Genomic DNA, 25,738 nt, shown 5'->3' on the forward strand with positions numbered 1-25,738 from the left:
ACAACTCTAATTGCAACTCAAAAAATAGTAATAAAGATTAGATTCAAAAAGAGATGATCTTACTTGAATCTATTTGTACCTCTAAATTTAGCCTTTGCAAAGTAGACCTTATTCACATGCTTGAAAGAATGAACACATAAACACTAATCAAGAAATCCATCTCTCCTGAGTTCATCAACTCTCTTGACTGTTAGCTATGACATGGAAGCTGCAGATCCTCCTTATTCAGACAACTTTGCAGAAAGCAGGTACAATGATGTGGTAGACAACTTTTCCACTAACCTAGTTGTGTGGATTCAATGCAAATCATTTGATCTCTTTGGCTTATTGGTTTCCTCCTCCCATGAAATACAGATACATCTGTTTCTGCATAGCCTCCACATCTATTATATGGATCATATGAGCATGGTTGTGAAAATTTTTTGAACTATTATCAGGATTCCACTATATTAATCAGTAACCTAATACACTTACTATCTTCCAACTGCATCTTCCTCTGTGGGACAATGGCACTGGATTTCAGGTGGCGATAGTCTCGGGTCAGAGCTGAAATGAGGCTAGCATGGTTTGTTGAACGCACTGCCCACTGCTGCTCGCTTTCGGGGAGGTTTGGCCAAGGCAGCAGTAGTACATTGGAAAGGGCTCGGCATACCAACACCTGGGCCTAGGAAAGACAGCCATGAACAACTAATGTACCTTTTTTTAAAAATGGGAATCTACAAACATACACTGGCATCAGAATCACAAACATGGAAGTTCAACAAGTAATGCACATACATACAGACTCCACCCCACTCCTACCTCTTTGTAACTGCCCAAACAAGAAAGTTTAACCACCATGTTCCTGCCTTAAATTATTACTTTCTCTAAGTGACTAATTATACATTATGTCATTGGGGGACTTTCAAAGAAAATGTCCTTCAAGTTCCTTGAATTTATACTAAAGATTCTTATCCCTCCTCCAAATATTCCAAATAGTAACAGCTTATTTCCCCCACCCCAACTTTTAGCTTGAGACTTCTCATGAGATAACAAAGGAGGTTTATCTAAAATCTTATCAATCTCAAAAAACAGACCCTATACACCATATAGGAAGTGTAAACACTCTTACATTTGGAGTCAAAATACCTGTTCCTGAAGGAGAATGATGCGGCAAAATCTTTTTGTATGAGTCTGTTCCTAAACCAGAATTTTCTAAATAGTTTAGACTAGGAAGAATACTAGAATGTGATCACTTTAGAAGTTCAATCCTAACAACCTGCAAAAATTAGTCTTTTAGTGAAAGATATGAAAATAAATATCTATCTAAAATTATGAACAAGAGCTGGATTATTACCCAGCCAAAGAACTTAATTCAACTCTTACCTTATCCACAAGTGGCTGGGCAGAAGTATCTGTGATTCTGTTGAATACTTTCTGAACTGCTGGGATGCTGATAAGAAAGACTGGCCGCACTGTAGTGGCTAATGAGACCAGTAAATGGCACGCAGACAAGAGTAATTTCTCCTGTACCTGAGGAAGAATGACAAAATCCAATAATTCCATTTATTGGAACTAGATACAGGGTAGATACTAATTAAAAGACACACTAATTTTTCCTTTCTTTCCTAAACCAAATTCCAATTATAATGTTGCCTAATTATAACTCTCAAATCATAAGAAATTCTTCCTCTGTAATTTCTTTCAGAGTCCACTCTTTCTTATTATTTCCACAGACTTCACATCTGGAATACTTCAGAAGTCTCTGCCACACATTTCTGCCTGTCTTAATTCATCCTGAATAGCATAGCCAGGTTTTTTTCAGTCACCCTTTTTAAATTTAACTCCCTATAAACTTTACAATATAAACACTCAGTTATCTCAACTATGCACAAAATTCCCACTCTACCTTACTTACCTCTTTATACTCTCCCATCAAAACCTCTCTATCCAAATGAAGTCATACATTACAAACTTGATCTTACTCTGTCTTTTGGTCACATTACTTCCCTGCCTGCAATGACCTTTTCTCTTGTATACTCTCAAAGATGGGAAACTCATCTTTCCTCTAAGAAGTCTTCTCTAACTCTACCCAAGAATTATTCTCCAGGTTAATGCTTCAACACCACTCATCTACAATTTATAATTTATTGCAACTTTTTTATTTTTCTCTCATTTCTGTGCTCCCCCCACCCCTGCCTCTCCATTTCAAACTCGATCCATCCTCTGAGGCTTTTTTTTTTAAACCTGTCTCAAAGTTTTGTCCTTATAATGAATCTTATTCACATTAAGCACTTTAAGTACCTGATAATTAATACTCAAATGTGGGCTTTTTATATGCCCTTAGGATAATAGGGTAGTCTGAAAAACCAATAACTACTGATTACCTACAAAGAGGCAAAAGACAGTCCCTATATTCCATGAGTTTACAATCATTAAGAGAAAGGTATTAGTAATAACACAAACACAATTCAGTGATGGGGAAAAAAAAAAAGTCATTTTTAGATAAGGTCCAAGTAAGCAGCAAAGATAAATAATAAAGGAATCAAATATCACACTTAACCATGATGGCCATATTTACATTCAATTCAGATACTTAAGCACAATCTCAGAATTATGAGGGATTTGAGAGATCTAATCCAAAAGTTACCTAAAACATATATACCCTTTACAATATTTCCTACAATAATTATCCAAGATCTGTTCAAAGACAACATCCCTACACCTATAACAGAAAATACACTAGGACCAGAGGTAAGTCTATTTAATTTGAACAGCTCTACTATGAGAACTTTCCCCCTACGTTAAGCCAAAAATTGTTTCCCTCTACTTCTTGCCACTAGTCCTAGATAGTTTAGTTCTCCAAGGTAAAGCAAAAACAAATCTAATAATAATTCCTCTTCCACATGCTAATAATCTTTAAAATATAAGAAAGCACACATAGCACTTTTGTGACACACTACTCTCCTAACTCCAAGTCTTCGCTTCTTCTGGTTTCAAATAATCCTTTTTATGACATGCCTTCAGGACTTTTTACCATCACCTTCTGACTTACTGACCTTCTTAAAATAGGAAATGTCTAAGTCTTAGACATTTCCTATGTGACTTGACCAGAAGAAGGAGCATCATATTTTTTTTTTAATCTGAGGCACTACATATCTAACTAATGCAATTCAGAATCTATTATATCACATTGATGATTCCTGTTGATCCTGAAATCCACTAAAATACCCAGGTCTTTCAAATAAACTGCCATCTAACTATTTTTCCTATTCGATTCTTGTTCCAGTATAGGACTTTATATGTATTCCCATTAAATTTGATCTTTTAGAATCAGCCTATTGTTCCAATCTTTTGGGATCTTTTTGATCCCAATTTTATTTTAAATTTATTTTTCACAGTTCTGGGATAACAGTGAATATGGTAATCATGCTATGTCATCATTAAGTCCTTGGAAATGTACAACAGAGCCAGTAGTTGTCTATAGCTCTACTAAAAACCTACCTTCAGGATGACTTTGATCCATTATTCAATAACATAGGTCTAGAAACTTTAATCATAGGCCCACAAAGTCATGCCATATGGATCTGCAAGGCCCTGGGGGATACAAAGATAAACTAAAACCCAGTTCTCGATCTCAAGGAGTTTATAATCTAGTATTTCAAGCTGGATTCTGAAAGATGGATGGAACTTTAAAAAGTAAATAATAGAGAGATGGGAAAGAATTGCAGCTAATAAGTCCTAGGACATTTTAATATTTTAATATTAAGCAGTAACAGGTTGTACCACTTCTTAGCCTAGGACAGAAAGAATGACAAGACCTTTCTGGCACCAACCAAGAAAATTTTGCTTTGTTCACTCTACCTTTATGATTAACCCTATACTCATTATTATCCAACTGGCAGCTATTCATTTGGCTTGGTATAAGGTGGTGGGAGGTGGGTGAGAGAAGCAATCCTCAGTATATTCTATTATTTTTGCTGCTACCATGAGGCCATTGCACAACTTCCTTAAACCCTCTACCACCTTCAAATCAGCAAGGAAATTTTAACAAGAGTTTACTAATTCCATAGAAAAAGACAAGTCATTTCTAAGTATATTCTGAAATAAAAGTGATATAAACCAAGAATCCAGAAATAATTAAGAACAAAATCCTTTTCTACAATCATTAGAATCCCAACACTTTTGACATTAATAAATATTAATCAAAATCTTATTCTAATTGTTTTCATAGGCATCTTTTGCTTCCACCATAGTTTCCAATACAATGCTTCATGATAACTACATCTTTACAGTGAGGAAAAGTCCTTTACCATATCTGTATGCATGAAATCTGTTTTTAAGAGAATATTCCCTATACAATGCCAAAAAATTATGAAGTGAATACTTTCCATCTGTGATTATATTTCCTTGATTACATTTTATCATGCTTTCCTTCAGCAGAAAAACATTTACTCTATAAGCATGAATTCAGGAGCAGAAGTTCTGAGGACAATAGGTCCAAATCCTTATATCTAGTTCACAGATGTTTACTGAAAAATATGCGAGGTAAAATCAAACATAGGCATTTCCTACCTCCACTTCTCTTTTCCAAATATAAAATACTTCTGTTGAAATATTAAAACAGATCATTCAAGGTTAATAATAACTTCACATGGAGCACACTATCCTGAGTATGAATATACTGCTGCCTTTACCTATTCAAACATTACCAGAGACTAGCAAAAGATGAAGTCAAGGCAGCAAGAAGATATAAGCCTGAGGAGACATTATACTTTATTTGTAAAAAGAGCACCAGTCACAAAATCTCGGTTCTCCCAAATTCTAGTTCTGAAATATAAGGGAAAACACTTAACTTGAATAACACAATTTTGTTATTTTTTTGGATTGTTTTGAACAAAGTATCTATTATAAAGCTATAAAATATTATATATGGACGTGTAAGGACTGCCCATATATCTGGGTCAAATGCACAACAGGTGCACACAAACAGATGTTCAACATGAGCATTTATTGAAAATACTGGCCTTCTGCAAAAGTTTTTTGACCTTTCCACAAGAAAGTGGATTTTTAAATCATTTTTATTGACTCCCAACCCTGAGCCAAAACTGGCTCTCTATATTTCAATACCTTGGAACTAATAAGAGGTGTGACTGCTTCCATGGCAGTGGAGACCAGCGAGATGAACTGCTGTGGGTTCTGTCGATGAGCTTCACTATAAAATTGTGCTAACCAATGAGAGTAAGCCTGGAGCGCTGCCAGGGACTGAGCATGACTGGGAAAAGAGAAAGAAGACTACATTTTAAAGCTTATGGTAATAATCTATCACCAACTAAGTTTTCTTCTGGAACAGGAATTCCATCAACAAAAGTGGTATTTTTTCAAAATGTGACAGACACAGTGGAAAGCTATTACCTTTTCATGTAGCACCAAATAAATGAAAAATGCTGGATACTTTACAGTGTAATAATTAAGAAAATAGTAAAGTTATTTTTAAAAAAATACAACTTGTAAAATAATGTATAATGTTCAAAATTACTACCTTAATTTCACATCAACAGTTAAGGTTCTTTTTGGTGGCACAGTGGATAGAGTACCAGCCTTGAAGTCAGGAGGACCTGAGTTCAAATCTAGTCTCAGATATTTAACACTTCCTAGCTATGTGACCCTGGGCAAGTCACTTAATCCCAACTGCCTTAGCAAAAAAAAAAAAAAAAAAAGTTAAGGCCAGCTATGAAATATTATTAATTAACAATTACAATCAGCTTTAATTATACTTTTTAAGTGACAGGTATTTAAGGGAGCCTTATTAAGGCACTAAAATAGAAATAAAATTCTGGAGCTCTGGTGTCCTCCTAGCTACATGATAAATTTTAAAACCTAGGAACAGGTTTGCTTTCTCCAGAGTTTGCATTGTGCCTCATAAATCATTAAAGTTAAATAATTATTATTAAATAAAAGAGAAATCAAAAGTAATATTACATCCTCCTCAAGAATCAAAAAAGTGGAGATAGTAATCAAACTCACAAACAAAAAACAAAAGATACTTTAAAATTACTATCTTAAACCCACTTAAAGGAAATATAATCATTAGTGTATCTAAAATCTGGAGTACTATTCTAGTTATTTTGTGTATAAATCAGCTTGATAATTGTGCTCTTTAACCTCCTTATAAGAATAAATTGCTAAAGAAAAAGAAAATGACCAAGTTTATTTTTCCATTTGAAGATTTTACTTAATGTATCAAATACAAATTTATAAAATTACTAGATGAGTACTTGGAGAACCTGGGCAAGGGGTAAGAGGGAGGAGTGGGACAAGAAGAGATATTGGATTCACAGAATTTTAAAGCTGAGAAGTAACTTTACAAGTTACTTGTTCAACACTTACCCAAAGCATAATTTCTCTCTAAATTAATCCCTCCAAAATTTTCATTTAGTCATCAATTGAAAATCATCTGTGATACAGAGTTCATTACCACAAAAGGCAACATTTACAGAGAATTCTAATTTTTTAAAAGTTCTATCTTAAGCTGAAATATACTTCCCTGTAATTTTTAACCAATTGGTCATATGGTTCTACCTCCACTAGCTAGTATTTACTGATTTACTTAAATGAAATACATATCTCTGGCCAAGACAAATCAAAGTACCACTAGAATTACTATCACATTTTCCATGAATCTAACTTCAGATTTCTTTAAAAGCTGGATACTACTGAAAGCCATCATCGATCTTAGGACATGAGAAATTCATGCCTTTAAATTCTGCTCATACTCCTCAAATCCAGAAAACTTGTAAAGACTGCAGCAGGAAATGGAAAAGGAAAGCAACATATGTTCTTGGAAAAGCTGGAAAGGAAAGAGAAAGGGAAGAAAAATTACAGGTAGAGAGGAAAGTAGCACCAACAGGGAAGAAGGGGAAGAGAGATAGAAGATTATGAAGAAAAGAAAAGAGAGGGGAAATGGAGGACAGCAATAAGATGAGGCAAAGAAGAGGAGGAAGAAAGAAAGAAAAGAGGAGAGAAAGGAAAAGGAACAGAAAGGGAGAAGATTAAAAAAAGGAGAGGGAATAAGAAGGGCAGGGAGAAGGCAGAAAACTAGGAAAAAAGGAAAAGGGAAAGGAAAAGAGAAGAAAGGAAAGAAAGTACAGAGAGAAGGAAGACAAGGATGAAGAGTAAAAAGGAAGGAGACAGAGAAAGAATAAGGATAACTAGGGAAGACAAGAAAAAGAAGGGAAAGGAAAAGAAAAAACCTAAGGCACATATGTGTATACAGTGAAGAGGGGAGTACTTATGATTAATATTTCTCATCTCCATACCACTCTCATTCTTGGGCTTCTTTGGACTCTGTAAATTCTGTCAAGAGAAAATCTTGTACCTAAAAAATAGAACTTTACATATAGATGGAAAAAAAAATCCATACTCACACATCAATGAGGTCAGGTTTCAATACTGATGGCACAGCAGTTTCAATGTTGTACAATTTTATCTGGGATCCATATAAAGTTACTTTAACCAATCTGTTGGGGCAAGGGAGGGGAATGAGAAAGACGGGAACAAAAAATAGAAAGCAATAGTGAAAATAACTATATTATTCAATAGCTATATCAGAATAACAGAATAGGACACTAAAATGGCTTTCAAAAGTCAAAATGTGACTAAATTTGCTGTTTTGCTGAATTTAAATGGATAGGAGTAGGCATTTTTGTATAACACAGGGGCATTATGAAACTTAAATCTCTTTTATAAACTGTCTTGTTTAAATGTTGTTTGAAAATGATCTGTCCTAGAAGAAATACTGAATGTTTTAGAAGAGTTTCAATAGTAAGGTTAGATTTCATTTTAATCTGTATGATAGGCAAGTTATAAAAACTGTTGGTTGCTAAGGAGAACATTGCATACAAATTACCAGTAAATACCCTAACGGTAGCTAAATTTCTTTCCCAAGAGGAAAAATTCTGCCTCCTTTGAAGTGGAAAATTATTCCCTACTGATTGGGAAGAGAAAGCCAAAAAGTATTTACCCTGCTGACATGAGATATGCACCTAAGCTTTCCATTTCTATTCAAATGATTAAAAAAAAAAAAAAACCTTTTTTCCCCTCCAGAACTTCTCCCTCTGATAACTAAGAGAGAAAAGTATAAGTGGCAAACCAAACAAAAGCCTTGCGGTTTTAATAATAAATTAAGGAAGTAGGGAAAAGAAGCCAAGCATCTATTATTTTTTTCTTTGAAGCCATAAAAAGAGAAGATCTATGAATCATAAATTAAGAATTTATGAAAAAGGTAGCAAACCGTATGCTGGATTTGTTTAAGTTTTGCTCTATGCTAGCACTTTATAAATGTACTTCTTCAATACTTTGATCTAGTATACTCCCACCAACCAAGCAGACTGCAATCTATCCCTGTTTCTATCAAATGTCAACATCCTTCTATTAATCCTCACAATATGCTGGAAGCCTTCCTCTAGATACAGACATTGTAAGGATACCACAGGAATAATTTAAGCTGTCCATTTGTTATTCTTCCTCTTTCACTAGATGATTGTCTCACCTCCCTTTAAAATAATTTATCTTTCTGACAACATCCTTTATGCCCTTGGGGAGCACTCTACCAAGATCCCTAGAGATGATGACAACCTATTCTTTTCTCAAATATTAATGAACTCCCACCCTCTTCACCTTTGTGATTCTGAAGTTCCCCTCCCCAAACATGTTTAAACTATGTTCTCCATCCTGTAACTGACCACTCCATTATTCCCATCCATCCCCCGTAATCCAAATCCCAGTGTCTCACACTAAAATTACCCATGACTTCCACTGTTCTCTTAAAGTCATAAACTTCCTTTCATAATCCATTTTCTTTGTCACTCTTTCCATCTTCTTGTATTCACTGAGACTTGGCTCTCTTCCGATACCCTTTCTAATACTTTTATTCACAGCTCTAGGCATGGCCAAGTTATGGGAGCAGAAATATCACTGATTCCACTCCTCTGTTTCTACTATTACCACTCAATAACCTCTGCTACTTTGAAATTCATTCAAAAGAAATTTACCATTCAATCAAAATTCTGGCAGCTATCTACTAACCTCCAAGACAACCCTTTCCTCAATAAGTTCAGTATGTGACTCATAATTGTTTTCTCTTCTCTAATTCCTGGCCTTTATATAATACTAGGAGACTTCAATATACATAATAATGATGGTCCTTCAAATACCTTCACTTCCCAATTCCTCAATCTGCCTTCAGCTCTCCATTTTACCTCAGCTACATACAGAAATGGGTCACACCTTTGATCCAGTCATCACCCACAAGTGTTCCACTTCCATGCTCATCAAATCTTGAATTCTCTTTTTTGATTGTAAACTGTTGTCATTGCACTCTATGCCATGTAACTCCTAAACTGTCCTTACCACCAAATAAAATTTCTCCTTCCTTATCACATCTCTAACTGCCTATCAGATATCTAAAAGTGAATATTGCAGACATCTCAAAATTGAACTTAATCATCTCCCACCAAACTCTCCTTTCTTCCTAACCTTCCTATTACTGTCAAGGATATCACTATCCTCCAAGTCCCCCAGGCTCTAACCTCAAAGCTATCATCCTTGACTCCTCACTCCCTTATGTCCAATCTGTTGCTAAGATTTGTAGATTTTTACAACTGTTACAATTTTTATAACAACTCTCAAGCACTCTTCTCTCTAAATACTGGTGCAGAACTTCATCCCCTCAAAAGTCTGGAGTTCAAGTGGCAAGTCTTCTAGTTACTCAAGTTAACAAGTTAGTGTGACTTCCCTCAATTCTTTCTCCTCACTTTATACTGTCCTCCAGTCAACTATCAAACTGATCTCTCTAAATCACAGCTTTGATTTGACCATGTCACTCACTTCTCCATTCAATTAATTACAGTAGATCCTTATTACTATCTTTAGGAACAAATATACAAAATTCATTTGGCTTTTAAAGTTCTCCATAACGATTTTCTTATACCTTCTTTTCACCTTCCTCACCCTGGCATATATGTTATAATAATGGTCTCCTTGCTGTTCCTTGCACAAAGCATTCATCTCTTGACTCTGATCCTTAGCACTATTTGTCCCTCATGTCTAGAATTCTCTCTTTCCTCATCACCACCTTCTGACTTCTGTGCCTTTCTCCAAGATCCAGTTAACAACCATCTTTTAAGAGAAATTGTTCCTGTCCCTCTCAGTTCTACCACCTTCCTTTTGGTGATTATTTCCTGAATTATCTTGTTTACATACTACTGTCTGCATTTTGTCTCCCCCAATAGAGTGTAAGCATCTTGAAATCAGGTACTGTTTTTGCCTTTCTCTGTATGTACATCTCTCCTAAAAAATTTATTGTATTTTTTTGTGTTTGTTGTGCATATTACATTATATATGACTTAGTTACACTTACTGCCTTTTGTTAGACTACAGTTTTAATTCTTCAGAGATTGTTACAATTCCATGAAAGTCATTCATCAATAATAGAAGAACAGTGATGCTAAATAACTGGGCTATTGAACTAGGGGGGCTACTTGGGATTGCTAAAAGCACTAGGGAATTTCTAAAAGGCAATCCAGCACTCAATCCAATTTTTTTCCTACTGTTCATTTGTAAACCCTGTTAATTTGCACATTGTAGCCTGGACAATGAATGGGCTTTCTTTAATCACTGTGTTTTTTCCTGTATAACCAATGAGAGTTTTCTGAACTCCAGCGTGATTGTGGATCTCATTCAAAAGTTCTATAATGTTTGCTGCAACCACAATGTCATTCGTAAACATCTGCAGAACCTCCATCTATAATACTCTATACTATACTTGTACTCTTTGCAAAATATCCTCTATGGCAAAAGCAAAAGTTTATGGTGAGCAATTTCACCTTGTTCTATGCCTCCCTTGATGTTAATGATCAGAAGATCACTGAACAAAGTTGTTTCTCCTATATCTTTTGAGTAATTATTTATGATTTGGATATTTTAAAATAGCACTTGTTTTTCTGCATCAAATGCATTCTTACAGCTAATAAAAAATACAATGTTCTCTTATATTCCCTTTTGTTCAGTTGTATAATTTTAAAGATGTGGTCTGCTACGAAATACAATTTTTTTTAAATTTTAAAATCTGGTTGCTTTCTTAAAATTCCATCAAGGATACATTATGTGCAGATTATTCTCATAAAGATTTTGCAGCACTGGAAAAGTGTCTGACACACTTAAATAATATAATTTTTCCAGTCTTCTTTCAGATATTCAATAAGAGATTCCTAAATTCATTCCGAATTTGTCTTTTTCAGAAAAGGCCTTCTCCATATACTTGATCTGATTCAACTGCACTACTCACCATTTTCTTTTTTGTAAGATTTCAACTCTTTATGCAGCACTCCAGGAACTATGATAAAGTACAAATGTGCTGGTTCCACCAACAATGACAGAAGAGTTTATTTTAGCTGTTCTGACAGACCTACCTATATAATATAAAAACAAGATAATGGGGAAGGAGAGATACTAACAACTGAGAGGATCAGGTGATACTGGAGTTGAGTGAGCTCTGAAGAAAACTAGAGACTCTAGGTGATAGAGGTTAGAAAGAGGGACATGCTACTGGTGCAACATAGTATATCCTGACCCCAATATCATACCCCTTGGCACATAGTAGACACTTAATAAATGTTTATTGACTTAATGTTAAAACAAGCAAGGAGATGAAGTGCTGTGAGGGAAAATGAGCAAGAAGGCTAGTGTGGCTAGACTAGAGAATGCATGAAGGAGAATATTATAAAGATGGAAAAAGAGGATGGAGCCATATTATGAAGGACTTTAAAAAGCTAAACAGAGAAGTTCATATTTTATCCTCAAGGCAATATAGAATCATTAGTGTGTATTGAGTATGGAAGTAAATGGTCAGAGCTGTGCTTCAAAAATATCATTTTAGCAAATGCAAGAAGGATGAACTAGAGAGGGGAGAGAACAGAGGCAGGGAAATCAATTAGGAGTGTGCTGCAAAAGCTCAAGTGAAAGGTAACGAAGAACTAAAAAATTTGTGTGAGTAGAGAGAAAGGGACAGAGAGATGCTGTGGTGGTACACTTGCAACTATACTTGCAATTGACCATATATGTGAAATGAGGGAAAGTAACAAAACTTCAAAGACTGAGGATTTTAGAAACTACAAAGCCGGGTGCCTACAAGTATTGTTTTCTTAAAAGAAATAAGGAATTCAGGGGAAGCTAGGTGACACAGTGAATAGAGCACCAGCCCTGAAATCAAGAGGACCTGAGTTCAAATCTACCCTCAAACACTTAACACTTCCTAGCTGTGTGACCCTGGGCAAGTCACTTAACCCCAATTGCCTCAGCAAAATAATAAATAAAAAATAAGGAATTCGAAAAAGAGAAAGATTTCAGAGGAATGATAGTTTTGTTTTAGATATGCCAAGTTCAAAATGATGATAAGACAACTGGTTCAAAATAACCAATAGGCACTTAGGTATCCATGAAAATTAAATTCTATATCTTTTAAGTACTACCAATACATGAGAAGATTTAAGATGAGGTAGAAGAAGATTTTATTTGGAATTAAATACATTTGAACATATTTGCAGGCATATGGGAAAGAGCTAGTAGAAAAATTTATCTTGAATGTATAGCTGAATGTGGATGTCTATTTTAACAATCCCTAAGTAAATGGGAATTGGTTAAAAAAAAAAAAAAAAAGTAGACTGGCTATTGTTGAAGAGTATAATATGTCAAAGTTCTGACTCTTAGAAACAGCTCTATTTTGAAACATGCTAAAAATTAAACATACCTAAGTTAGTGTGTAATTAAATAAAGAATAAAGAAAGCTGAGAAATCATAGTCAGCAGATCTCCCCAAAATAACAAAGAATGGGGTAGAATTAGGGGGGAAAGTGAATCATGTATTACAATCATTGAGAAAATTAGGAGAATGCTCTGTAGGTCAGTAGAGAGCTGCAACAAAAATGGAACAGTTCAAAGTTCAGGATCCCTCTATCAAAAACCATGAAAGCATGGTGGCTAATATTACAATAAGAACAAAGAAATAATATTTGGGGAAGAAAGAGCTAAATATAAGTTTAAAGATCTAACATGAGAGTAACAAGATATCTCTCCTATACAAAATATCCTAAAATTTGTGCCACAGAATAATTAACTAGACTTTCTACTAAATAATGGACTAGCATAATGTAGGTGGGAAAAAAAAAAGAAAAAAGAAAAACAAATGCTGAGTGATTATATATAATGACAAGGTTGGCTCCAAAGGAGGGAAAAGAAAATACACTTCCTTCTCCTCTTTACAGAATGGGGAAGACTATAGATGTGGAATCTTGCAGCTATACAATCAAACTTTCATACAAAGATAGCTCTCTGAGGAGATGAGTTGTGAGAGATGGATTTGGAAATGAAGGTGAAGTAAAAATTAAAATATATTACTTAGCAAAAAACGACAACAAAGAAACAAAAGCAGCAACATTTTTTGTGCAACAAAATGCAAAGCAAAATGTTTTCATTTGGTTTCTGATGGAATTAATATCATCCTTCAGAATTTATATAAAAAGTTCCTCAAAACAGTAACAAAGCTACCAAGAGATGACTTACACTGTGCCTTTTGCTTACCTCTCCACAACCGTAAGTGCATCATTGAATCTGGCAGCAAACATATCTCCAATAAAATATTCAGCTAATCGGCCAACAGCCTGGAGGAGAGAGCTCAAGTCTCTGAGAGAACAGTGTAACCGTCGGCAATCATTCTCTGCTGTGATGTTCAACCTGTGACCTGAAACACACCATTATTGTCAGTTTCACAGGAAAAAAAAAATGCTTTGATTTACTTCCATAAATAATAATTCAGCTAACTCAGAAGACAGTCGAAGAAATCCTCAAAACAAAAAATTCCAGACAACTTAACTATGACTATGACTAAGGCCAACCTGGAAAAATTTTTGGTCAATAAATGTAGGATCTAGCTCTTGGAGACCATCTAGTCCCTGACTTTAGAAATGAAGAAACTTAGAACCCAAGAGTTAAAGTGATTTATCCAAGGGGATACAGATAATAGGAAAAAGGCAGGATTAAGAAACGAAAATAACAAGCACTTCTATTTCTTTTAAGAACAATCTACTCAAGCAAACAAATTCTATGCCCAATTCAAATTCCAAATTAAATAGCCTTCTTGCAACTGGAAATCTTTGATTTCATCTAATCATAAGAGCTAATAATAAAGAGGAGAAACTCATGACAAACTGCTTCTTCCTGTTTGTGGTGTAAACCATTTTTTCCTAATAGAATTTTATTAACATCCCTCTAACAAGTTTTTACTGCTAAGCAAAAAAATGTTACCTTGTCTCCCTCTGCTGGCTGTTAACAGTCAGGTATATATAGCATCATCCAATCAATGATTAGTGAGAATAAAAATATAACAAGCATTTAACAACATTTGTATTTAAATATTCAAACATTCTGAGAGCAAGAGCTCTCAGTAGAGAGAAACATTGTTTCTACTGGGCTTATACCCCAAAGAGATCATAAAGAAGGGAAAGGGACCTGTATGTGCACGAATGTTTGTGGCAGCCCTGTTTGTAGTGGCTAGAAACTGGAAACTGAGTGGATGCCCATCAGTTGGAGAATGGCTGAATAAATTGTGGTATATGAAAATTATGGAATATTACTGTTCTGTAAGAAATGACCAACAGGATGATTTCAGAAAGGCCTGGAGAGACTTACACGAACTGATGCTGAGTGAAATGAGCAGGACCAGGAGATCATTATATACTTCAACAACAATATTATATGATGACCAGTTCTGATGGACCTGGCCATCCTCAGCGATCAAGATCAACCAAATCATTTCCAATGGAGCAGTAATGAACTGAACCAGCTACGCCCAGAGAAAGAACTCTGGGAGATGACTAAAAACCATTACATTGAATTCCCAATCCCTATATTTATGCACACCTGCAATTTGGATTTCCTTCACAGGCTAATTGTACAATATTTCAGAGTCTGATTCTTTTTGTACAGCAAAATAACGTTTTGGTTATGTATACTTATTGTGTATCTAATTTATATTTTAATATATTTAACATCTACTGGTCATCCTGCCATCTGGGGGAGGGGGTGGGAGGAAGGAGGGAAAAAATTGGAACAAGAGTTTGGCAATTCTCAATGCTGTAAAGTTACCCATACATATAACCTGTAAATAAAAGGCTATTATATGCCCAGAAAAAGAACTCTGGGAGATGACTAAAAACCATTACATTGAATTCCCAATCCCTATATTTATGCCCACCTGCATTTTTGATTTCCTTCACAAGCTAATTGTACAATATTTCAGAGTCTGATTCTTTTTGTACAGCAAAATAACGTTTTGGTCATGTATACTTATTGTGTATCTAAGTTACATTTTAATATATTTAACATCTACTGGTCATCCTGCCATCTAGGGAGGGGTGGGGGTAAGAGGTGAAAAATTGGAACAAGAGGTTTGGCAATTATTAATGCTGTAAAGTTACCCATGTATATATCCTGTAAATAAAAGGCTATTAAATTAAAAAAAAATAAAAATAAAAAGAAATTAAAAAAAAGAATTGAGGGAGGGAGGGAGGAAGGGAGGAAGGGAGGAAGGGAGGAAGGAGGAAGGAAGGAGAAAGGAGGAGGAGGGAGGAAGGGGAGAAGGGAGGAAGGGAGGAGGAAGGGAGGAAGGGAGGAGGAAGGAGGAGAGGGGGAAGGAAGGAAGGAAGGAAGGAAGGAAGGAAGGAAGGAAGGAAGGAGGAGGGAGGAGGGAGGGAGGGAGGAGGGAGGAAGGAAGGAAGGAAGGAAGGAAGGAAGGAAGGAAGGAAGAGAGGAAGGAAGGAAGGAAGGAAGGAAGGAAGGAAGGAAGGAAGGAAGAAGAAGGAAGGAAGAAGGAAGGAAGGAAAAAGGAAGGAAAGGACATGAAGAGAAGCAAGGAAGGGACTAAAGAAGGAAGGCAAGAGAAAATGAAAGAACATTACACTTGAAGTCAGGGAAGAATAAGAGCCAACTAAAAGGGGCGAATCTCTTACACCAATCAATTTAGACTAGTGCTAAATAACCATGATCTCTCTCTCTTTCTCCCAGAGACCAGAAAAAAAGGGTACTCTTCCCTTCTAAAAACAGGGTTTCCAATGGAAATGAAGTCCTACTTTCCTTCTCTTCCTTTTCTGAAAGTTTTAGGGGGAAAAGCAGAGGGAGCAACATAGAAGGAGGTGGAATCTCACTTTCTTATTGTGATATAACCTCACAGACTTATAAGATCTGGGTTTGCAGATATTTTAAAGTCTTCTTAGTCATGCTACCTTCATTAAGGCAGGCCTGATTTCCCAAAGAATAAACAGAGCAACCAAATTATTTTTTAATGTTAAAATTATTGTAAGGCTTCCTAGCAAGCCTGAAAATTTCAAAGCAAGTTTCTAAGTTATTCTTTCACAAACTAGCAAAAATTTCAAGTCAATAAAAGAGTTTAAATAGTTAGACTGGCACTGTACTTCCCAATACAGAAAAGACTACAGTTAACTATTCAAAGTGATTTACTTAAGACATTCAATAGAGCACGGTAAAATAATACACTCTCCTTTCTTCACAATTTCCCTTCTTACCTGCTCTGTCCTCCATTCCTACTTTGGAAAAAAAAAAAATCATTTCTATATCAAAGTCAGATAATTTGTTATATTAAATGGAATTGCCTATTCATATAGGCAGTTCTTATAAAAGAACATATAAAAAACTTATAAAAACTCTGTTTCATTTAAAATTGAATATTACTGGATATGTAATATCCATTAATAATACTGGATTACTCAAATTTTTAAGTTTTACACTCTGAAATAGAAAATGTCCAAACTGATTTTCCTCAAGCATCATTCTAATCATGTCAATTTCCTGATCAAAATTCTCCAACATCTCCCTGGCTGCACACTATAACACAAAGTACAAACTCTTCAACATGGTATTGAAAACTTTCACATGATGGGACTAATACATGTCTTTTTTTTAATCTTACCTCCCATTATTCTCCTACATGTACTTAACAAGGACGAGCAAACTATACTACTTACTATCCCACAAACATCCCCCACACTTTGCAGGTAGAAGGAATAACTCAATTCAACAAACATTCATTAAATATTAAACAAGTGACCCTATGTACTTTATGATATTGATAATTCTATCTGATATCATCATTAATTATGTGTTTATCTCACCCAGTAGGTACTAACTCTTTAAGGACTGGTTATATGTGCTTCAACTTTCTATTCCCAAATTCTTTTAAGTAGTGACTTGAACACAATAATGATTCAAATATTTAATGAATTAAACAGTTAAAAATAAACTGTGCAGTGAAATGAGCAGAACCAGGAGATCATTATACACTTTAACAATACTATATGAGGATCAATTCTGATGGACGTGGCTCTCTTTAGCAATGAGAGGATCCAAATCAATTCCAATTGATCAGTAATGAATAGAACCAGCTACACCCAGAGAAAAAACACTGGGAAATGAATATGGGCCACACCATAGCATTTCCACTCTTTCTGTTATTATTTGCTTTCATTTTTGTTTTTTCTTCTCAGGTTATTTTTACCTTCTTTCTAAATTTTATTTTTCTTGTGCAGCAAGATAACTATAAATATGTGTACATATGCTTTATTTAACATATACTTTAACATGTATGGGACTACCTGCCATCAAGGGGAGGAGGTGGAGAGAAAGAGGAGAAAAGTTGAAACAGAAGTTTTTGCAAGGGTCAATGTTGAAAAATTACCTATGTATGTGTTTTGTATATAAAAAGCTATAATAAAACTATATATATAACAAAATAAAAACATTAATTAAAAAAATAAACTGTACATAGGATTAACTATGGATGGCAGTGATAAAAAAATAGAAAAGCATTCTTTTTTTACATGAATGCTTAGCATAGCACACTGTAAACAATAGACATTTAAAGGTTTGTTGAATGAATTAAAGAATCACAAGCAAGGAAAATTATATAAAAGTTTAACCAAGTTCTGTAATAATTGATAAAAGTAGAAAAAAGTGCTAACTTGGTATAGCACTTTAATTATCTATAAGGAAAAGACAGATGAGCTGAAACTGTGGTTGACTTTTATTTTTTAATGTTTACAATGATGACAAAGTCATTTTTGGATGAGCATACAAAAATTGAATCTATAAAGTCAAAGAAACCTAAGGTTCCACTAATATATAAAAATTAATTATCATAAAATAGGCCTTGCACCTAATAAACTGAGGAAAATGAGACAGACACAGACACACACGGTTTATATACTTCATTAGAGATTTGTTCCACTCACATTTTTCCCACACCAAGGATGAGAGAATTCTCACCATACTCTCCCGCCAAAAAAAGAGGAGGAAAAATATGGAACATGTTTAAATGAACTCTCCTTCATCTAAGAGTACTGAAACATAAGAGCACAGATTTAAAAAACCAAATCATCTTGAGTTTATGTGCTTTACACCACAAACTGGGAGCAACAGCTGGCAAGATACACTGGTGAACTATTTGGCCTGACATTACTACATCCCACTCATTTTAACATTTAACTAATACACAAAGAAGTGAAATAGTACAAACATATTCCATTATGGAATACAGACCTTTGGTAACTCAAATAATTAAAGTCCAGTTATATGTGCACTAATAGTTGAAATTAAGCAATTCAAAAAAGAAACCAAGACCAAAAATAGATGAGAAAAAACAGGCACAAAATCATTCTTGGCTAACTGGCAAAACTCCCTTTCCTAGAAAGCATCCCCTTTATGCAGAGAACAAAATGCCCACCCAAATGAGAACAGAAGGATACAAAATGTCTTAGGTCAAATACAAACTAGATATGACTAGATAGACAAACAAAGAATCTGAAATTAACTTTACAAGAAAACTCACAAGTCAACTCTAAGTTTACTGATGGAATAAAGCCATCAATCAATAAGTGAGAATACTTAATAATCATTGCCTCTATAAATTCAACAATAAAAATGGAAGAACAAATGGCCTGAATAAAATCTTTCATTTCAATCCTTACTGAGAAAAAATAGAAATAGAAAAACAAAAAAAACTGACTTCCCAATTATCTTTTATAGCATCCAGATTAAATAGTGGTAAATATAAAGGATATTCTAAGCTTAACCATCTAAAACTACAATTACAACTATGTATCCTTCACTGAAAAATTGAAGAATTTAAAAGTGAAATTGTGGAAAGGTTGGCCAAAATGTACATTCTATGAAAAAAAAAAGTTTGTAACAAAAACATTAGCCCAATATACCAGCAATATACTAGTATATTGCAGTATATACCAGAAGCCATACTAGATCACAAAACATGTCAGTATCAGGAATAATAAACAAACGAATGAATGAATAAATAGATGTTACTCTACTCATGAGCAAAATGATGCTGTGTCTGTGTATTCCAGGAAATCAGTTACCAATTCAAAATAAATAAATCGAACTGGAGAAAAGGAACTAAAAGGACAAAACTAAAACAGCATTCTTCAATGAGTGGGGGGAAAGAGGAGAGGGAAATCAGATTTTTCACATGATGAAAAGTATCAATGGAGTGAATACTGACTTCTCCAAAAGAAGCCAGATAAGAGGCTATTTCAGGAAAAATAAAACCAAGTACTACTTTACATTATAGATGGCAACATTATCAAAGTCACTTAATACATAGTGGTTCAAGAAGAGTTTAGACAAATTTCTGGATAATCCCTATATGCTATTATAAGAGAATAGATATGTCAGGCATATCTTTTTTTAAACTTTTCCCAATTACACAGTTTATAATTTTTTTTTAATTTTGAGTTCTAAATTCTCTCCTTTCCTTCCTTCACTGAGAAGGCAAGCAATTTCATTTTAAGTTATAATATAGTCATCCAAAACTTATTTCCATATTAGCCTATTTTGTAAAAAAAAAAAAAAAAAAATCATTCAATACTTTTTTTTTTTTTTTAGCAAGCTTTGATATGCAGATTACATTTGTTCTTTCTCTAGAGATGGACAGCATTTTTCATCATGAATCTTTTGGAATTGTCTTGGATCATATTACTGCAAACAAAAAGGTATTGTGGTATATGAATGTTATGGAATATTATTTTTCTGTAAGAAATGACCAGCAGGATGATTTCAGAGAGGCCTGGAGAGACTTACATGAACTGATGCTAAGTGAAATGACCAGGAGATCATTATACACTTCAACAACAATACTATATGAGGATAAATTCTGATGGAAGTGGATATCTTCAGCAATGAGAAGATCCAATTCAGTTCCAATTGATCAATGATGAACAGAACCAGCTACACCCAGAGAAAGAACACTGGGAAATGAATGTAGACTGCTTGAAGTTTTGTTTTTCTTCCCAGTTTATTTTTACCTTTCTAAATCTGATTTTCCTTGTGCAACAAGAGAACTGTATAATTATGTACACATATATTGCATTTAAGATATACTTTAACATGTTTAACATGTAAGAGACTGCCTGCCTTCTAAGGAAGGGGGTGGAAGGAAGGGAAAAGGTAGAACAGAAGTGAGGGCAAAGGACAATGTTGAAAAATTACCCACGCATATGATCTGTCAATATAAAACTATAATAATTTTTAAAAATTTTATATATATGTCAAAAAAAAAAAAAGATGCCCAGACTCGTTTTTTGATCGTGGCTTTCGGGTAGTCTAATAATTCTTAAAATTAATTCTCCTCAATCTGTTTTCCAGATCAATTGTTTTTCCAATGAGGTATTTTACTTTTTTTTTCCTATTTTTTCATTTTTTTAAAATTTGTTTCATTTTTTGTTGAGGTCTCATGAAATCATTTGCTTCTATTTGCCCAATTCAAACTTTTAAGGACTTATTTTCTTTAATCAATTTTTATACCTCCTTTTCCTTTTACCTAATTCTATTTTTTAAGAAAGTCTCTTCTTCAATAAATTTTTGTTTATCTTTATTCATGTAGCTTCATTTTTGGAGAGCTTTTCACTGAATTTTTATTTATTTTTTTTCCGTTGTGCCAATCTGCTTTTTTCAGGTGTTCGTTCTTCAGTGGACTTTTGTAATCTCTTTTACCATTTGGCCTATGCAGTTTTTTAAGGTGTTACTTTCTCCTATTTCTTCTTTTTGTGCATCCTTTACCAAGCCATTGACTCTTTTTTTCATGATTTTGTGGTATCACTTTCATTTCTTTTCCCAACTTTTTCTTCTACTTTTCTTATTTGATTTTTAAAATCCTTTTTGAGCATTTCCAGATATCCATATTTTTCATTTAGCTATTTTGACTTTGATGTGTTCTTCTGAGTTTCAGTTTAAATTTTCCTAGTAACCATAGTTCAAATTCTTTTTTGTTGTTGTTTGCTCATTTTTTCAGCCTACTTCTTGACTTTTAGGTTAAAGTTGTGTTCTGCTCTCATGGGGGCCCCAGTGTCAAGTTTTTGTGCTGCTATTTTGTTTTGGTTTGGGGGGAAGGGCTATAAAGTTTTCAGTTTTCCAAGATGGTATGATCCAAGGAGATGTAAGGGCATTCCTCTCCTGGCATTGTTCTATTCAATGAGAGACCACAAGTACTCTTTTTTCTGCCCTAGAACTGTGGTCTTAGTCCAATTCCCCCATGGCCTCCTCTTCACCCTAGGACTGCAACCTAGAACTCGCAAAGAGGCAATGCAATGAATCCTGCACCTGGTGTCAGCAAAGGGTCTCCTGTACAATATATTCTTCTGACTAATGTGATATCACCCCCTCTTTACCACCTATGGGCAGATAGCTCCAGAAACCATCCCCACCAATTCCATTGTATGCTGCTGATTTGTATGGGGCAGCCTGTGCTGGATTGCTCTCCACTCTTACCCCAATAAGACAGAGCTTTTCTGCCAAGCTTCTAAGTCGTCATAAGCTAGAAAACTGTATCACTCCATTCTTTTGTTCTTTCTGCAGCTCCAAAATTCATTTTGAGGGGTTAGAGTTGTTTGGAGGGGAATTTAGGAGAGCTCAGTTGAGTCCCTGCCTTTCCTCTACCATCTTGGCACTAACACCCCCCCAGCGTAGTCAGTCACATTACTTTAGTCTATGCTTGCCAACTTGGAAAACCTCTCCAACAAAATGCCCCTTGACAAAATACATCCCAGAAATAAAACAGTAACTTGCTGGATGTCTAGTCTGAACTAATCTACCACCATTTTTTGCTCAAATTCAGAAGCTTGAAAAAGAAAAAAAATTAAAGTCAAGATGGTTTCCAACTAAAAGTTTTGTGTTTTTTTTTTAACCAATCTAAAAAAACAAATTGTGTACATTACTGGCATTATTCAAGAAAACATTTACCAAATATACATAGATAAGGATACAACACTATGAGAGGATGTAAAGACATAATACAATACTGTGAATCTGGAGACCTGAGTTCTGGGACCTCATCTCTAAAGTCTCTAAGTGATCTCTAAAGCCCCTCTTGGGTTTAAGATTCCATGACATTTTATCTCAGAATCATGCTTGAATAATATAGTGGGAAAAGTGCCGTACTTGAAGTCTGCAACTAGGTTTAAATTCTCTTTCATTAATTTTTACTAACTATATGGCTTTGGGTAAGTTACTTTTTAGACTTCAGGTTCCTCATCTATAGAATAAAGGGTGAATTAAAAATTTCTGAAATGTATATGAATTGCCTAAGATTTTACTGAATTGAAATGCCTATGATCTTCTGCTTTTTCAGTCTAGCACTCTTTCCAATTTGCATCCCTAAAAACAACAGAGCCCCACCAATTCCTATGTAAATTAAATAAACAATAGAAAAATAACCCAACAAATTCTGCAGAAAAACAGAATTATTAGATCATAATCTTATTAGATCAAAGCTAAAGTCTTTGATCTTGAGCACTCAACAAAATGTGTGGGACATAGTAGGCACTTAAGACTTGTATGACAAATAAAACAACTTTGACATAAATAAAATTGATTCTATTTATCTCTGAGGGAAAATCTGATATTTTATACAGGCTGTAAATGATATCATTCTTGACAAAAGAACTACAGATCTGATGTGCTTAAGTCAAATTCATTCATTACAGATTAAGAGATTTCATGAAGTAATTTGATTCGGAAAGTAGTCTAACAAAAGTCCAGTCAAATAACTTTATTCTCATCCATTACCTGTTTGAAGGCATTTATCTAACTTGATGTGTGCCAAAGTCATATTAGAGTCCATGGGGCTGGCTAGTTTATTTAAAAGTTCCAAGAATAACAAATAAGTTATTATGGTTCATATTAAATCAAAAGACATTCAAAAACAGTCAGCTTCCTTAAGTCGAATTTATTGTGCTCAAAAAGCCTCCCCAGGAAACATTTCCTCTCTCTTAATATTTATTTCTACTCCAGTCATGACAAGACTAAGTAGGCAATACTGATCATTCGAAAAGAAGGGAATCCTAGGACAGAACACTGTACATGACTATGACAGGTAGGATGAATCAAGTGTTAGAATTTTATTAGAAAAGCCTGTACTGTGTAAAGAATAAAAAAATGAAAAAATCAGAAATATAAGATTGAGACTTGGAAAGGAACTTAAAGATCATCTATCTAATAAAACGTTCTCCTTTTACTGATGAGTAAACTGAGGCCCAGAAAGGTGAAGGCTCAAAACCAACCAAACAGTAAACTGCCATGCTGAGATTTTGAACTGAGGTATTGCCTCCAAATCCTTCCTTCTTTCCACTTCTTTCCGCATAATCTTCACTTTACTCAAAAAAAAAAAAAAAAAAAAAAAAAAAAAAAGAGGCAAATTTTGTTTGGAATTTTGATGGATTTAACTTTTCATTTACCACTTTACCAGCTCATGAAGCTAAATGTAGATGACAATGATAACTTCCTTACTTGACATTTTTAATTAAAGTGTTCTATTTAAGAGTGGAAATTTATAAGCCCTAAAGAAAAGTAAGAAAGAATTGAAACATATGATATTAAAGAGAGGAAAAGAGTATAGAGGTTTGACAGGGAAAAAAGGAACATGAATGGCTAAGATTTGAGCAGAATTATAAAACTGAGAGATCAATGATTAATATTTTATTGTTGTTAGGGCAGGGAATGGAGGGGGACTTCAAGACATGGAAGAACAATTACTAATGCTAAACTAAACCAAAATACACACAGTTACTAAACTAAGAAATTAAATAAGTCATTAGCCAAAGCAATTTAATCTGACTAAATTCAGAGACTTCTCAAGAGAAGTTTAAAATAAGGTGGACAATTATTAAGTCGTAACAGAATAATGACATATTTGCAGAATGTTATCTGCAAATGCCTAAATTCATATTCTGTTGGTTCTAAATATTAGAAAAGCAGAAAACTACATCATGCTAAAGACCAAAATAACTTTTTTTCTACTACCCTAACTTCAAAAAAGTCTTCCAACACAAATAGTCTAATTTCTAAAAAATGATCATGTAAATATTTTAAGACTATGAAAATCTGTACTTGCCTAAAAGAAAAGGTCTAAACCAAAAATAGAGCATGTCAGTCAGTATTGTAATAAGCTCTAAATTGGCTTCCTGTTCTTCATTCACTAAAGTACATCCCTTTGAAATAGATTGTTGTCACCTCATCTTTTATCCCTTCCCTCCTGGTTTTACAATTTTTTCAAGTTTATTTACAGGGGAAAGGGTTATGAGGGAACATTATGATAGAAACAGAATCATTAATTAGAGAAGTATCTGCTTATATTAGAAAATGAAAACAGATTTACCTGACCCTGAAGTAACTATAAATTGCTGTAACCCCAGATAAACTTCTAAATTGTCCTGAAGAACTGGAAACTGAAAGCAAAGAAACAAATATGAAAGTCACAAATGTGTGTTAATCCCATTAACATCAAATTATACAATGACCAAAGTATCGAAACAGAATCAATCAAGCAACAAGCATTTCTTGAGCCATCTATTATGTCCCTGGCATTATGATCGGTGCCTGGGATACAAAGATAAAAATCCTTTCCCTCAAAGAGTGACATCATATATAGGGAGACATGAAGTTCATATGTAAATATATATAAAAAATAACTTCAAGGTAATTTTAGCAAGGAAAGCAGTAAAGCTAGGGGGATTAGCAAAGTTTTCACTCAGAAAGTGGCACTTAAGCTGAATCTTAAAGCAAACTAGGGATTCTGAGAGATATTAATGAGAAGTGAAAGATACATTCCAACCACAGAGGACAGTCACTTCAAAGACAAAAAGAGGAGATGGAATGTCATATGTGAAGACTAGGTAAGGTCAATTGGGCTGTAACCTATAATTTGTAAAGGAAAACAATGAATAATAAAGCTGAGAAAAGTAGAAAAAGAAATTATTTAATCCATGAATCCTGATTATTTGTAAATATATATGGTCAAGAAAGTCTCTCAATTCAATTTCCCCAATGATTTCTACTACTAAAATTACTTTAGTGATTAACATTTAGTAAATAAAGGGAAATTACATCGATTTCACAAAAAAGCAAAGTGGATGAAAAAGATCTGACAATCTAGTTGTTGAGAAGTGAGGATACCCTAACAGCGATGGAGGTCCCCAGGCCAGTGATGCAGGTTTTGCTAAAGAATTCGCAGTGCCAGTCTGCAAGCCAGGTTTTTGGCAAAAATGGGTTTATTTCGCTGAGAAACTATTTCTCTCGGTGGGCCACTTCCTCATTAGGAAGATAGCGAAGTTTGGGGTACAAAGTCT

General features: G+C 34.4%; 1 protein-coding gene across 2 annotated transcripts in view; it reads right to left on the reverse strand.

The window, feature by feature from the left end:
- XPO6 (exportin 6) overlaps positions 1 to 25,738 on the reverse strand; it is a 113,684-nt gene that overhangs the window by 11,852 nt on the left and 76,094 nt on the right. For both annotated transcript variants that reach the window (XM_003762081.4, XM_031962829.1), the window contains exons 12-17: positions 24,769 to 24,838; positions 13,617 to 13,776; positions 7,407 to 7,499; positions 5,110 to 5,254; positions 1,366 to 1,512; positions 475 to 664 (exon numbers count right to left, since the gene is read on the reverse strand). In XM_003762081.4, coding sequence (XP_003762129.1) covers positions 475 to 664; positions 1,366 to 1,512; positions 5,110 to 5,254; positions 7,407 to 7,499; positions 13,617 to 13,776; positions 24,769 to 24,838 — 805 coding nt within the window. The remainder of the gene's footprint in view (positions 1 to 474; positions 665 to 1,365; positions 1,513 to 5,109; positions 5,255 to 7,406; positions 7,500 to 13,616; positions 13,777 to 24,768; positions 24,839 to 25,738) is intronic.

Source organism: Sarcophilus harrisii, chromosome 1 (genome assembly GCF_902635505.1).
Source record: "Sarcophilus harrisii chromosome 1, mSarHar1.11, whole genome shotgun sequence".
NCBI classification, from domain to species: domain Eukaryota; kingdom Metazoa; phylum Chordata; class Mammalia; order Dasyuromorphia; family Dasyuridae; genus Sarcophilus; species Sarcophilus harrisii.